The 16,627-nt window shown below is 39.4% G+C and overlaps 1 protein-coding gene and 1 long non-coding RNA gene across 5 annotated transcripts in view; one reads left to right on the plus strand and one right to left on the minus strand.

The window, feature by feature from the left end:
• LOC128315241 (uncharacterized) overlaps window positions 1–12,133 on the plus strand; it is a 49,183-nt gene extending 37,050 nt beyond the window's left edge. Inside the window, exon 3 of the long non-coding RNA XR_008297815.1 lies at window positions 11,750–12,133. This is a non-coding gene — a long non-coding RNA (uncharacterized LOC128315241). The remainder of the gene's footprint in view (window positions 1–11,749) is intronic.
• Window positions 12,134–12,278: 145 nt separating this feature from the next.
• The window catches only part of FNDC3B (fibronectin type III domain containing 3B), a 356,845-nt gene continuing 352,496 nt past the window's right edge, over window positions 12,279–16,627 (minus strand). For all 4 annotated transcript variants that reach the window (XM_027061431.2, XM_027061428.2, XM_027061432.2 and 1 more), the window contains one exon: window positions 12,279–15,842. In XM_027061431.2, the coding sequence (XP_026917232.1) occupies window positions 15,531–15,842 (312 nt within the window). In that variant the 3' untranslated portion in view covers window positions 12,279–15,530. The remainder of the gene's footprint in view (window positions 15,843–16,627) is intronic.

Genomic DNA, 16,627 nt, shown 5'->3' on the forward strand with positions numbered 1-16,627 from the left:
GATCTACTTTTTGTCTTCCTACATTGCCCATTCTAGACATTTCATATACATGGAATCATATGATAGGTGGCCTTTTGTGTGTGGATTCTTTTCTTAGCATAACGTTTTCAAGGTTCATCTTGTAGTATCAATACTTTTCTTATGGCCAAATGTTTCATTGTATGGGTATACCATATTTGTTCATTCATTCATCAATTGACGTGTGGCTATTATCACTAATGCTGCTATGAACGTTTGTGTACAAGTTTCATGTACACCTTTGTTATCATTTCTCTTGGGTGAAATTGTTGGGTTATATGGTAATTTTATGTTTAACTTTTTGAGGAATTCTTAAACTGTGTTCCAAATCAGCTGTACCATTTTACATTCCCACCAACAATGTATGAGATTTCCAATGTCTGCACATCCTTGCCAATATTTGTTATAGTCGTTTTGTCTATGGCTATCCTAGTGGGTATAAAGTGCTCTCATTATAGTTTTGATTTACATTTCCCTAATGACTATTGATATCAAACACCTTTTCATGGGCTTATTGGCCATTTGTATATTTTCTTTGGAAAAATGTTTATTCAAATCCTTTGTTGATTTTTTTTTTTTAAACAGGGTTATTTGTCTTACTATTGAGTTGTAATAGTTCTTTATATTTTCTGGATACTAGTCCCTGATCAGATATATAATATGCAAATATTTTCATTCATTCTAGGGGTTATATTTTTATATTTTTATTTTTTTAATTTACACCTGAGTTAGCATATAGTGCAACAATGATTTCAGGAGTAGATTCCTTAGTGCCCCTTACCCATTTAGCCCATCCCCCCTCCCACAACCCCTCCAGCAACCCTCTGTTCTTTATATTTAAGAGTCTCTTATGTTCTGTCCCCCTCCCTGTTTTTATATTCTTTTTGCTTCCCTTCCCTTATGTTCATCTGTTTAGTATCTTAAATTCCTCATATGAGTGAAGTCATATGTCTTTCTCTAATTTTTCTTGGCTCACCAGCTCCATTCACGCAGTTGCAAATGGCAAGATTTCATTCTTTTTGATTGCTGAGTAATACTCCATTATATATATATATACCACATCTTCTTTATCCATTCATCCATCGATGGACATTTGGGCTCTTTCCATACTTTGGCTATTGTTGATAGCGCTGCTATAAACATTGGGGTGCATGTGTCCCTTTGAAACAGCACACCTGTATCCCTTGGATAAATAGCTAGTAGTGCAATTGCTGAGTCATAGGGTAGTTATAGTTTTAATTTTTTGAGGAACCTCCATACCGTTTTCCAGAGTGACTGCACCAGTTTGTTTTCCCACCAACTGTGCAAAAGGGTTCTTCTTTCTCCACATCCTCGCCAACATCTGTTGTTGCCTGAGTTGTTCATGTTAGCCATTCTGACAGTGTGAGGTGGCATCTCATTGTGGTTTTGATTTGTATTTCCCTGATGATGAGTGATGTTGAGCATTTTTTCATGTGTTGGTTGGCCATCTGGATGTCTTCTTTGGAGAAGTGTCTATTCATGTCTCTTGCCCATTTCTTCACTGGATTATTTGTTTTTAGGGTTTTGAGTTTGATAAGTTCTTTATAGATTTTGGATACTAACCCTTTATCTGATATGCTGTTTGCAAATATCTTCTTCCATTCTGTCGGTTGCCTTTTAGTTTTTCTGATTGTTTCCTTCACTGTGCAGAAGGTTTTTATTTTGATGAGGTACCAATAGTTCATTTTTGCTTTTATTTCCCTTGCCTCTGGAGTCGTGTTGAGTAAGAAGTTGCTGTGGCCAAGATCAAAGAGGTTTTTTCCTGCTTTCTCCTCGAGGATTTTGATGTCTTCCTGTCTTACATTTAGGTCTTTCATTCTAGGGGTTGTATTTTTACATTCAATTTTAGTATATGTGCTGCTGAAGCAAGCACCTATGTTTACATTCTTGATGGTATCCTTGAAGAACAAAAGTTTTAACATTTTGATAAAGTCTAATTTATCGTGTGTGTGTGTGCATACACGTGTTTGTGGTGTCATATATAAGAAATTGCTTAAGCCAAGGTCATAAACCTTTACCCCTATGTTATCCTCTATATATTTTGTAGCTTTAGCTATTACAAATCTTTAGGTTTTTGTTCCATTTTAAGTTTATTTTTGTATATGGGATAAAGTAGGGGTCCAAGTTTATTCTTTTGTTTGTGTATTTCCTGTTTTCTCAGCATCATTTGTTAAAATGCTGTCCTTTCCCCATTGAGTGACCTTGGTACTCTTATTGAAAATCAGTTGACCATAGTTATCTGGCTTTAGTTTTGGAATCTCAGTGCTATTTCATTTATCAATATGTTTATCCTTATGCCAGTATCAGACTGTTTTAACTATTGTAGGTTTGCAATAAGTTCTAAAATTAGGAAGTGTGAGACCTTCAACTTTTTTTTTCTTTTTTTGAGAGAGAGAAAGAGAGAGAACAAAACGGGGGGGCAGAGGGATAAGGAGAATCTTAAGTACACTGACTTTACACCCAGTGCAGAGCCCAACATGGGTCTCAATCTCACCACTGTGAGATCATGACATGAGCTGAGATCAAGAATTGGATTCTTAATTGACTAAGTCACCCAGGGATCCCATGAGATCTCCAACTTTGTTGTTCTTTTTCAAGATTGTTTTGGCTAACCTGAGTTCCTGAACTTCTGTATGGATTTTAACATATTGTCAATTTTGTATTAAAAATAAAAAAGAGGAGCATCTGGGTGGCTCAGTCAGCTGAGCACCCAACTCTTGATTTCAGCTCAGGTCATGATCCCAGGGTCATGGAATCAGGCCCCTCATCGGGCTCTGTGTTGAGCATGGAGCCTGTTTAAGATTCTCTCTGCCTCTGTCTCTCTCCCCTGCTTACATGTGCTCTCCCTCTCTCTCTCTCTCTCTCTCTCTCTCTCAAATTAAAAAAAAAAAAGGCATGTGGAGTTTTGATAGGGATTGTGTTGAATCTCTAGATCAGTTTGGGAAGTGTTGGCATTTTGACACTTTTAAGACTTTCAACCCATGAACACGGGTTATCTTTTGGCATTTAGTTCTTTTAACAATATTTTGTGGTTTTCAGTGTACAAGTCTTGCACTGTTGTGTTAAATTTATTCCTAAGTATTTTATTCTTTTTGGTGCTATCTTAGGTGGGATTATTTTTATTTTTAAAATTTATTTCTATTTTTTAAGTTTATTTTGAGTGTGTGTATGTGTGTGAGTGTGAGAAGAGGAGGGACAGGGAGAGAGGGAGAGAGAGAATCCCAAGCAGTCTCCACTCGTTCAGTGCAGAGTCCGATGCAGGGGCTCACAACTGTGAGATCATGACCTGAGCCAAGATAAAGAGTTGGAGGCTTACCTGACTGAACCACCCAGGCATCCCTGGAATTGTTTTTTTAGTTCTACTTTTTTGAGAGGGACATTGCTAGTGTATACACATGTAATTGACTTTTGTTTATTGATATTATATCCTGCAGCCTTGATGAACTGGTTAATGAGTGTTACTAGTTCCCTCCCCCCACTGGATTCCTTAGGATTTTCTATGTACAAGATAATGTCAACTGCAAATATAGTTTTATTTCTTCCTTTTACTACTTTTTCCTGCCTAATTATCCTAGTTAGAACCTTCAGTACAATGTTGACTAGAAGTAGCAAGAATGAACATCCTTGATTTGTTCCTGATTTTAGGGGTAAAGCTTTCAGGTTTTTTTTTTTTTTTCAACATTTATTATTGAAAGACAGAGACAGACAGAGCACACGTGGGGGGGGGGGGCGGCGCAGAGAGAGAGGGAGACACAGAATCCGAAGCAGGCTTCAGGCTCTGAGCTGTCAGCACAGAGCCCGACACGGGGCTCAAACCCACAAACCAGGAAATCATGACCTGAGCCGAAGTCAGACACTTAACCGACTGAGCCACCCAGGCGCCCCTAGAGCTTTGTTTTTTTACCATTAATCATGAAGTTTATGGGATTTTCATAGATCCTTTTTATCAGGTTGAGGAGGGTCCCCATCTATTCCCAGTTTGTTGAGTGTTTTTGTCATAAAAGACTGTTGGATTTTGTCAAATGCTTCTTAATTGTCTATTGAGATGATCATATTGCTTTATCTTTTATTCTATTAATATGATGTTGTACATTGGTTGATTGTCATATCAAGATGGTTGATCCCATCTTGCATTCCTTGTCAATGGCTTATATTTCTTTTTATATGTGACTGGATTCCGTTTGCCAGTATTTTGTTGAGGATTTTTGCATCTATAGTTGTCATAAGGGATAGTGATCTTTTCTTGAGATGTTAACTCATTTTTAATGGGCCAAAGGTAGTCCATAATATGAATACATTGCTCTGTTGAGGAATATTTAAATTGCTTTTATTCCTGTAATAAGCAGTGCTAAAATAAACACCCTTTCACATACTTACATACATATTCATTTTATTTCTTTAGACTTTTAAATATATGGTTGCTTAGTCAAGTGTATATTTATGTTAAATATTAACATTTCTAGACTACCTTCCAAAAATGTTATAGCAGTTTACATCTCTCATCCCAGAGAGAGATGTGATTGCTCCCCCATACTTTCTCCTGCATGGGATAACCTTTTGAATTTCTTCCCAACTGTCAAATATTTTTCATTGCTTCAATTTTAATTTTCCTAACATGTAAGAAGGTTGAACATTGTTCCCCATGACAGTTGCAATTTACATTTCTTCTATAAACTGTCCATTTATTTGCTTTGTCTATTTTTTTTTAATTGGATTGTTTTTGTATAATGTATAGGACCTTGTGTACATTAGGGATATTCACCATTTATCAGTGATGTTTTGCAATGCTTTTCTCTAGTTTTGATTAGTTAAATGTATCTTTTCCTTTCTAGCTTGTAGGTTTCTTTTTACAGTTACCATCTCATGCATCCCTAGGTTATATAAATTTGTATATATTTTTAAAAAATATTGTATTTCCTCCTAACAAATGGCTGCAAATCTCTTTTAAGTACACAAGCTAAATAAACCAATCCGGAAAGATGCTTACAAGATGCTTGTGATAAAACTGCTTTGATGACAGAGGGAAAGAAAATCCCAGGGCTTGGTTTTGAAGGGCTTGACATTATTGCAAGGCTGAAGACCTCAGGGGGGCAGACACGGGGAGGGGGGGCGGTGAACTGGTCCATTTCCTGGAGATGAGGCCTCCTCTGGAGAACCCTAGCAAGAATTCATGGGATGCCTCAGCAGCCTCCCTTGGCCTTCCCACACTGTTGGCAACCAGCTAAGCCATGCAGACTCTTGCCCCAAAGTCATGATGAGATGATGTGTGTTAAACTGCAAAACAACCTTCAGAACCCATTCCTGCATTCCCTTTCTCTTCACACCCTTAGTACCACATGTGTACTCTCTTCTATGCTATTTTTTAGTCCCTAACACCTGTGTGGTAGCATCTGAAATAAGCTTTGGAGAAACATGGTGTGTTCCCAGAGCGGCAGTCCTGGGGTTGGCTGGACAACCTTCCGGGAAGTTTTGCGATCCCGGAATTTTAGAAGTTTATAGTGCTTGGTGCCAATTTGCTCAGTCAAAGGTGGAGGCTGCATATATGAGAAGGAACTAGCAGACTGTTCTCTGATTCTATCATTCAAGGGATTGTAGTTTGGACAGAAGGCCATCCACCTCAGAGGAGTTCAGTCTTCATAGAATCATAAAGTTAGGACTTGAGACTATGTTCAAGTTGCCTTACATTGGAGGAAAGCCAAGCTCAGAACTCCGCATTCTCACTCATTGCAGGGGAGCTTGTTCTTTATAAGGACAATCATCCCTGACTCACACATCTGACTGTTGGATAAAATATACCTGGTCCCTTTTCTTTTCTCAGGAGGGGAGAGGACGGCAGTAAAGGGACAGACTTTAAAAAAAAAAAAAAAAAAAAAAAAGGACTAGAGACTGAAGGTCAAAGCTGCTGTGGTTTAATATTTGTTTAAATCTTATTTTTACATCACAACATTTATGAGATAAGATCCAATGCTAGTACCATTGTTGTTCATATCATTTAAATACAATAGCAGAAGAGATCTTGAAGGGTTCTTGCCAGGCAGCACAATGCAGAGTTAGACTAAACTGGCCTCAGAAATTAGAGCCAGGCTTGAATCCTCCATCGATACTGACTTATATGCCTGTGCTTCAAGGGTGATAGCTACACTCACCTCAAAGGGCTGTGAGTCAGAAGTCAGATAATACATGTCAGGTGTTCAGCATGCTGCAAGTGCTCACTAATAAATGCTCACATTCAGCACCATTTTATTTTGGTTTTGATTTTTAAAAAATCTGTAGTTTGGGGGGTACCTGGGTAGCTCAATAGATTAAGGGTCCAATTCTTGATTTTTGGCTCAGTTCATGATCTCACGGTTCGTGGGATCTGGGCTCTGAGCTGACAGCACGGAGCCTGCTTGGGATTCTCTCTTCCTCTCTCTCTACCCATCACCCACTCATGCTCTCTGCTCAAAATAAGTAAATAACATTACAAAAATATCTATAGCTTTCCTAAGTTCAGTGTATACTGCTTGAAAGGTAAAAACAAACAAACAGAAACAAAACTCTGCATGAATTCCCAGCATAAAAATATTTGAGGTTGTGCATTTTATACATTGAATATTCTACTCTAAATAGGCCCCCTTTGCAATATGAAATGGTTTTAAGTGCTTTCTGTCTTTGTTGGGCATGTTCTAGTCCCTGGTGTCAGAAATTCAAGTCCAATTAGCTTGAACACAAAGGGTCACAAGGAAACTGTAAAAGGGGTCAGTGAACGTAAGGACAGAATAAACTGGGCCTTAACTAGGGACTTTCTATTGCATCATTGCCCTTTTTTCTCTCCTCTTACCAGCTTCATTGTTCTGTCTCACTGGCTTTATCTACATGGAGAAAAACAGCTGCTCAAGATTTTCAAGCTTTTCATCTTAGAGGTCCAGCCATTAGAGCAAGACCACCTTGAGTCTCAATCCCAGATGGCTAGGCCATCCCTAGAATAATGTAGTGAAGTCTGGGTAGTGGTTTTAGAGGAATCCAGCAACTTGTGGAGAACAGAGTGGATGGGGTTGAGTGTGGGAGAGGGTGTTTCTAGCCCACTGTCCTGGAAGGGAGTGGCAGACAAAACAATAGAGGCCTATCATACTTTTCTTTTCTTCCCCATGCCTGATGAAACCAAAATGTTATCTTAGCTCAGGCTCTGCAAAAATAACACCATAGAGCCTTCAGTCTTTGGGCAAAAGCACCTTAACTGCAGAGAAGCCAATTTTCATTTATGCTAATATTCATAAGTGCTGAACATGAAAATATGCACAGCAGGATAGGAAGGTTTGAGCACGTCACTGAGGCTGGTAGGGGTCAGTTACACAAATCTCATTCAATTCAATTTCCAATTCTGTGTGGATCCTGATTTTTATCCCCATTCCCCCGTGCCCCGCCCCTCCGCCCCCCCCCCCCAATACAACACAACTCTTCACATGATGATTAAAGAATGTATTTACACATGACAACTTAGAAATGTATTGCCTCGCATAGATCCGTGTGTTATTTAGGACACTGCATTCTGTGGTGCACTGTTCTCAAACTTCATCCATTTGCTCATCATTCCTGTGATTTCTGCCATATCTGAGTAGCACCTGCGCCATTATTTACTTACCATATTCCTTTTCTTAAATATCCACTTTAATCTTACCTGGTTTTCTTTGATATGCCGGATACAATTTTTCCTAGTACAGATGACAAAACTACATAATTTAAAGATGTCAAGCCATGTACCGTTTACAGTTGTCTTGTATATTTCCCCACTTTGGGAAACAATGCTATAGTGGAAAATCTACAGCGTTCAATAGCTCATATGTGCAAGAAATTTTGTTGATGTGAATTGAACATGTTTCTTGTAGAACCTGTTTGGATAGAAAACAAAACATCTGTGCCTTCAGTCCTAGGGGGGAAAAAAAAACTAAGAAGCATCCTTTAGTTATCCTTTGACTCGGAAAAGGGGATGGAAATTTATTTCTTCTATGGTTTTGTTAACCATAAAATTATTTTTTATTTCCTAATATGTAAATGCATCTTTCATCTACAAGGCCAAAATATTATAGTTAAGGCTAAAATCCTCTTTGATCATCACCTCCCCATTTCTTATTAGGGTAAATCTGAGTTACAAATTCAGGTTCTATCCTTTCAGACTTCTGGCCACGATTGTCTCTGTTCCATTTGATGTCAGTTAACAGCTACTCACAGATTTCCTTCAGTGCCTTGAACCAGTAAGTTTTCCACTCTTCTTCACAGGGCTGTGTATATTGGAGCATGCCTTCCACAGGCAGAGAGTTCGCAGTTCCACCCTGGCCTTCATTCCTTGCTTGCACAGGGCCTTGTGATCAGGCAGAAGTGAGACTGAGGACTTCTCAGGTCCTTCCTTGGCGTACTCATAGCCCTGTACATGTACATGGCCTTCTAGATGCTCAGGACCACGTCACAAGCTTTAACCGCCCCCTTGGATATCTCCGTCCCCAGGTCTTGGAAGCTTTTGACCAGGCTCTTGTTTGCCCCAACTGGTACTGCAGCCTCAAGCAGCGACAGTGTTACATGATTAAACTGATTATTTTTCAACAAATGCCCTGGATATAAGGTTTTTCCCATAAAGCGAGCTCCTAGTCAAGTTAGTGACACTGATCTGGGGAGGAGATATTTTGAGATGCTCCAAACCCAGTATGCTCCCTCTGGTGGCCGCAGGGCTCATTTTCAAGGCTACTGTGGAGCTGGGGAGAAGAGTAGATTGCGATAAAAAAAACACAAAGCCTGCTGTTCTTATCAAGGTTCAGATTGTTACAAGGCTTTAGTTAATTTCCAGAGTTCTGGAAAACTTGATGTTGGCATTTTTCTTGTTGCCACTGTTTTTGTTGCTTTGATGGAGAAGCAAATATATACAGACGTTCTCCATCAAATTCTTGGAAATCTTGTCTCTTCCCCCACCCCACATGCCGTTTACTCACTTTTGTCAGAGATGAGTAAAAGGTGATATTCTTCTATTGGAAGAGATAGGATCATCCATATTCTTATCAAGAATTTGGTGAGAAATGTGGTCAGCTGCACAGCAAATGCCCCAACCAACAAGGACAGCCATTATTCACCTTTGTTGAGTATCATGATTCTAGAACAGGACCTGCAGTTGCCAGGTCTTTCAAATTTTAGTAGAATCTGGAATTCAGTATTTTGTATGAAATTTCCACATTAAAAACATTTAAATGTTTATTGTTGAGAGAGATAGAGCGTGAGTGGGGGAAGGGCAGAGAGAGGGAGACACAGAATCCGAAGCAGGCTCCAGGCTCTGAGCTGTCAGCACAGAGCCCGACATGGGGCTTGAACCCACAAACCATGAGATCATGACCTGAGCCTAAATCAGACGTTTAACCGACTGAGCCACCCAGGCGCCCTTAAATTTCCACATTTTAAACGAAAAATTGACGACTTCAATTAAAATGAAAATATTGCATTAAAAGTAACACACCCATGCAAAAGACTATGGTTTGGAGCAACAGGTCTTATGGATTACATCACTGCCAAATGCTGCAGAGGTGATGAGACTTGCTGTCCCAAACATATATTCCCTCCCACCAGTCCAGCAGTAGAGGCGGAAACTGTTTTTTTTTTGGTCGCCACTCTGAATAAAGGGTAGCTGCACACAGATCTAATTGTTACTTTTAATTAGCACAAGGTAAGATATCTTGAGAGGTTTAAAAGGGTCATTTGCATCCGTTTTGGGGGGGCAGTCATGCAAACATGTTGGCTGGGTGGGGGTAGGAGGAAGATACAGTGAAAATTACATAAATTCTTTTGGGGCAAAGGGCTGGATAGTCAACTTCTGCATGAAAAGCACTGGGGGCAGAATCCCATGGATTCTTCTTTCTTGTTTTATTTGCCTGTATGGCAAATATGGGAGAGCATATCCTCTAATAGCTTCCGAGAATGGGAGCATGGGAGGCAAATTTGTGAGATCTCACATTTCTAAAAATGTCTTCATGATACTTCACACTTGGCCAAGAGTAAGCAGGTGGGAAGTCTTCATCTTTCAAATTTGACGTACTTGCGTCACTGATTTCTAGCTTCCAGTGTTGCTAGCAAGCAGTATAAAGCTATTCTGATTTCTAATCCTTCTATGTGACCACCTTCCTACATTTTTGGGAGCTTCTCTTGGTCCTAGTGTTTTGAAATTTCAGGACGGTGTGCCTTGGGGGAGGGTTTATTTCCACTCATCGTGCTGAGCACCCTCCTGCCCTTTCCTTCTGGAAACATGGTGTTTCATGATTTCTTCTCCATTTTCTCTGTTCTTTCTCAAGTCCCTACTACTTGGATATTGAATGTTCTGGTCTGATCCTAATCTTTTATATTTTCATTTGTTTTATTTTGGGGTTATTCTCTTAATTGCAGCTTCTAACCCTTCTGAATTTTTCATTTCCGAGAGCATTTCCACGTTCGTTAAGCACCCTTTTCAATAGCATTCTGTCCTCAGTCTAAAGAGGATTTATTTCCTCTCATCTCTCGGGAGATAAACAATTGTTTCCTGAAGTTGCTTCTCCCTTAGTCTCTGATTCTTCCACGTTGTTGGCTTTGGCTTTTCATGTTAGCAGCTTTCATCAGATGTCAGGTCATTCAAAAGCTGACAGGGGATTGTTGAGTGTTTCACCTCGGGGCAGTGGTTCTCAATCCTGGCTGCACAGAGGAAACACCTGTGGGGCTTTAAAAGTCACCGATGCTGGGGCGCCTGGGTGGCTCAGTCGGTTAAGCATCCAACTTCAGCTCAGGTCATGATCTCACGGTCCGTGAGCTCAAGCCCCACGTCGGGCTCTGTGCTGTCAGTTCAGAGCCTGGAGCCTGCATCGGATTCTGTGTCTCCTTCTCTGCCCCTCCCCCACTCTCTCAAAAAATGAATAAACATTAAAAAAACATTTAAAAAAATCACCAGCGCTCTGGAAATACACATTTTATTGGTTCAAAGTGTGATGTGGGTGTAGGGGTTTTGAAAAGCACTGCAGGTGATATTACTGTGCAGCCCAGGCTGAGAAGAACCACCCAAGGATGCTCTGGCTGAACCATTTCATTGACCATCTTTAGATCTTTTTGGCCTATGAGGCTCTCTAGGTAACACGCTTAATATTCTCCTGTATGCATATGTTCACTGAATCCCATTTCTGATATGGTACACACAACTTTACTCTCAGCTGTGGATTGCGTCTCCCAGGCTAGGGATTTCTATTTTACCTTTTGAGGAGAAACATACAGGCTTCTGCAGGGTTGCAGCTGTCCAACTGGAAACAACACAACACGGGAGGAATTTTATGGATCCAATGGCATTTGAAACAGCTTTCAACTGGTAGTATTTTAGGGTCCTTTCCCTGTTCATCATCACTTCAAAAGGACATGTTTCTGTCAGTTTTTGAGCCTTCAGCGTATTCTGCATGTGAATTGAGGTGATGCTCATTCCTCTCCTTGAGAAATTAGAATTCCAAAATTCTGGTGCTAGCAAGTGCTTTCCCATTCTTCCCAGTGTTGAGGGGAGCTGTGATTCAACAACAGTAACAGTAACAACAACAAATCTTTACTAGACTTTCAGTGGAGTGTTAGGAGCATGCAAACTCTCACGTGTCCACTTTGTCACCTTTACTCACAGGAATGGCCATCACTCTTTATAATGCAGAGCTTATTTTCTTCTAGAAAGTTTTTCTGTACATTTTTTTTCCTCCAGAAATGAGAAAGATACTAGCAATTCCTAGCAAAACCATCTGAACATAAGGAAACCATGGCCATAGCAGGGGCACTGTGCTTTATTGCTGTTGTTGTTGTTGAATGAGACCCAGGGGAGGGAAGATGGAAGTCAAAACCCTGGGAGTTTGTCTTGGAGAGAGAGCATTCTGGGTCTCCGTGTGTACGGAGATAGACCTGGGCCCCTAAGGTTTGGCATTTGGATAACAGGTAAGGGACGCAGACTCTGACAAAGAATTAACTGGCAGCCCCCGGGGCCTGTATTGTCCATAATCACATTTTAGCTGTCCCATACAGGGAAATCTGAATCTTTAGCTTCTTTTGAGACTTTAGCACATGTGATTATGGCCTGTGATCTTGCAGGACCTCGGGTGCAACTGCTCTTTTGGATGCCACCTGGGTGGCCTCGAAAGGCATTTGACTGTGCAACTTTGGGGATGTGGTTTAAGTTTTTAAAAAGTAACAACAACAACAAAAGCAATCCTATTCATGGCAGAAAAACCCTACTTACGTCAGAAAGAATTAAAACATTTATTGGGCATAAATATATTACATATACACTACAGATACAGTTAGGTATTACATATAGCATAGTATTTGCAAAATCTATACATTAAAATTGATATGGCAGTTTTAATACAATGTGTATGAAATAGTCTAAAATTTACAATACAGGAAAACATGATTATTTTTTTTTCTCCTAGAGTTGAAAACCTTGGAATGTATGTCCAACAGTGAGGTAAAACATTTTGTCTTTCAATTTAAAGAACTGTGCAAGGATAACATTCAAACACATTCAATTAGGGCACTTTTCAATTTTGACAGGAATACTGATTTACTGTAGCCAACAAAACACAGTTAGAAAATGCCAACAATCTCAAGTTGATAAGAACAAGGCAGATAATATGAAAAAAATCTTTTAAAAAAGTTTTCTCTTTAAACAGTTTCTTTGAGGACAAAGGGCAGTTTGCATTACATGACTGGAATTTCTTGTGCCAGGGAGGAATCTGACATACAGAGCATCGGGAATCGGCCACTCACTCATTCCTATGTATTGCAAAAGGGCAAGAGAAATAAGGTCGATATAACACTTTATTTTATCGTTTGTGTGTAACGGCAATACACATATAGTTATATACTGATGTCACAAATACGTATTTGTGATAGAAAACAGAGCCAGATGGAGTAATAATTTTTGGACTGACGGGTTTATAATGGACACCAAATCACGAAGAACAATAAAATAAAGTGCCGCCAGCTGGTATTTCACCCACTGCAGCTTTCTGGTGGCTCAACAGGATGACAATCTCAAAAAAGATAAAGTACTCGTAGCAGTCTTGGCCTTAAGTATTCTTTCATTTAAAACATTTCAACCAATTCAGAGAATTTCTTTATAGCAGCAGTTCTGAAGTGTTTCCAAAAAGGGACCTCCCCCCTACCCAGCAAACAGGGTTTTTGGACACACTTAACTCTTCATTTCATGCAGGTGTTTTGGGGGGAGAAGGTGTGTTTTAAGCAATGGTCTCCAGAAACGCAGATGCCACGGTAGAGTGGGTCATAATATATACTTAAGCAGAGGGCTGAGTTTTGGAAGGCCAGAACTTTGGCAAAAATATATTTACCTTGATGCCATCACTTTGCAAGGCTAATTAAACTAATTATTACAGCCAATAACAAAATACAAAACTCTCTAGTACTTACTACATCAATATAGGCACCCAGAGTAATTCATTGATCTCAGCACTTTCTTTCAAGAGATGATTATGGTTTTTTGGGTACATGTAAACGTTTCAATCACTGATAATGGATTTTTTTTTTTTTTGGCATTTAATGCACTAGATGCTCTTCTCTTTAAAAACACAAGAAAATGTCAGAAGATTGATAATAATACTACAGATGTTGCCAAGGTACAGGACTGACCTAAAAATTACAAAAGTATAAAACACAAAATAACATGCTACAAGGGGAAATTAGTACATAAGTACATGTAAAAAATTTTACAATAAATAAAGATTGCACTGTAATTGGCATTTAAAGTACTGTATGCAGAATATAGTATAAATAAACCAAAAACAAAATAATGTTGGTTTCCCCATGACTTTGGTATGGGAATATTATAAGCTAGTACAGGATACTGCATCTTAAGACAACATAGACCAAGCACAAAATCGCTATGATCAAGAAAAACCAAGTAGCAAAAATATACAAAAACAGAAGCAGGGGGATACACTGTGTCTGTTGCACCCTTTTGGAATATATTTATTTGCACCTCCAACTCTTAAATGTCCCTGAGGTACGCGAACATTATGGACTTCATATAAATAATCCAATGACTTTGGGTTAAACTTGATTATCTCATGACTCAGAATAAACATGCAAGAGTAACACTTTGCACTCCAATAGCACCTGTTGATCAAGGATCTCAAAGCACTTACAAACATTAGAATCCCCATTTCATTTTATTTCATTTTATTTTTAATGCACGGGAAACTGAGGCACAGAGAGGTAAAGTGACGTGTTCAGGTCACGCAGCAAGTTAGTGACAGATCCAGGGAGAGAATCTAGGCTCCTTCACCCCCAAACACCCTGTGCTCACCACCAAATATCATTCCCTCTCCACACATGGCCAGGTCAAACCCACAAAAATAGGAACTACAAATTTAGATGACTCTCGTTTGGGTTTTACCAGTTTTCATCTGCTGTTAGATTAATATGATGTGCATTGAATCAAGGTATTGAAATTCGATCACTTCATTGATACCTCAAAGAACAGCCTAAAGGCAAATCTTTCCAAAACAACAAGCTGTAAGAAGACTGCTCACAATTAGTATGAATCATGGACAATGGGCAGAGGCACTAAACAGTCACCAGTTCTCGCCATATAACTCTGGTCAAACATAACAGAATATAATAACTCTAGTGATTAGATTAGAAGTAGTTCTACACAAAGACAAACAAACAAGTTAAAGCAGCTTTTAAAACAGCTGAACAAGGAAACAACTAACTATTGCACAATGCCCTCTTAAAATTACTGCTATGAATCGATGGGGTAAAAATCTACAATGCTCCATAATTTATAGGTGCATTTTGGTTACTTGATTTCTTAGACAGGCAGCTCATAAGTGTTAAAATCAGAAGAAATACAGATCATTAAAACATTTTAGATTAAAGTACACATTTTGATTCAAATGAGCTAAACACAGTTAAACAACTGAGTGACAAAAGGGTTGTTTAGGGCAGCCTTATCTGAGCGAACACATCTTCTGTACGTTGTTGTTGCCATTGTAGTTGTGTGCTAATACTCTGACAACACTGGAATCCTAGACCTGTAACTACACACACTGTGATTCATGTTCACAGATATCGATGATCAAGACAAAAGAAGTGACTGGTGAATATAAATTACTAAACTGTAACATGGAAGAAAAAAAAACAACCAACCAAAGGCTTGCAAAAGACATCAGTGAAAACAGAATAAAGGTAAATCTGAAGATGAAAGAAAACATATGAAAGCTAGCTTTTGGTATCCGGTTTGCTTTTCTTTAAAAAAAAAAAAAAATCCAGTTTAGTCTCTTCCTAGTTTTGCATTTCAAAAAGGTGCACCAAAACACTGATATTTTTTTTTTCCTAGCTAAATCTGTAAAACAAGAGAAGTATATAAATCAAAGAACAGAAGGGCTTAAAAAGGGGAGTATCTGAATAAATGTGTGTATTAAAATGTGTAGCATTAATTAAATTCATACCTCTAGTTTTGTTGGGTTTGTTTACTTCATTAAGAAGTACTGTAATATAAAGGCAAACAAAATGGACAAAGTTGCAAAGCCAACCACAATGAGGGCTGCAAACTGTTCGTCAGTAGGCATCATGCTCTTCATTCTGGGATCGTCTATGCTCCCCGTGTCCCCTGTGAGCATGACCTCGCTTCGCTGTAATACAAAAGCCGCAGAGGGGCTGAAAGCTCCGCTTAGCTCCTGAGAGGTGTCTACACAGCGACGGCACACGCACACGCGGAACCTGTAGTCTGTGTTGGTCTGGAGGCCTGAGATCTGGAATGTTGCTTCTTCTCCCTTGTATACCTTCCGGGGAAAACGAAAAAGTCCTGGTCAGTTAATCTGTAACACTGTGGTCTTCTAAAGGAATAATCCTATAACGCTGGGGGCCTTGTGGACCTGGCTTTACGCCATAAAAACAAAAATGATGTAGACGGGTTACTTCTCCCAATCTGTATTTCATCCAACAGCAACAAAGGAAGGTGTTCTAACCCACTCTGAATAAACATAATACAAAATTCAGCGACTAGAATTGCAGCTGGCCTAAGTAATACATACGCATCTAAATTTTAATAAGCATTTAGGCTGTAAATTAGAAGATGACTTAATTCTTACAAAGAGCCCCAGGTCTTGGTCCACAGAACAAATTAACATTTGCTGAAAGGAAACAATTAAAAAGTTGTAGAAACAATATAATGCAAAGTGTCAGTTGGATGATTTTTTGACAGTTGCATGCACCATATAACACTACCCCATCAAGATATCCTACTTCCACCTTCAAGAAGTACATCCTATTCTGGGGCCCCTGGGTGGCTCAGTCAGTTAAGCATCTGGCTGTTGATCCCGGCTCAGGGCATGATCTCATGGTTCGTGAGTTCGAGCCCCAAATAGGACTCTGCACTGATGGGGTGGAGCCTGCATGGGATTGTTTCTCCTTCTCTTTCAAATAAATAAAAAGTACACGCTATTCTGACTTGTTTCTGTAATTAGTTTGGCCTGCTCTAGAAGTTCATATAAATGGCATCCCACTTCATGCCCGCTCTTGTGCCTACAAGCTTCATCCAGGTTACGGATTCAGTAGTGTTCCATCA

Source organism: Acinonyx jubatus, chromosome C2 (genome assembly GCF_027475565.1).
Source record: "Acinonyx jubatus isolate Ajub_Pintada_27869175 chromosome C2, VMU_Ajub_asm_v1.0, whole genome shotgun sequence".
Taxonomy (NCBI): Eukaryota; Metazoa; Chordata; class Mammalia; order Carnivora; family Felidae; genus Acinonyx; species Acinonyx jubatus.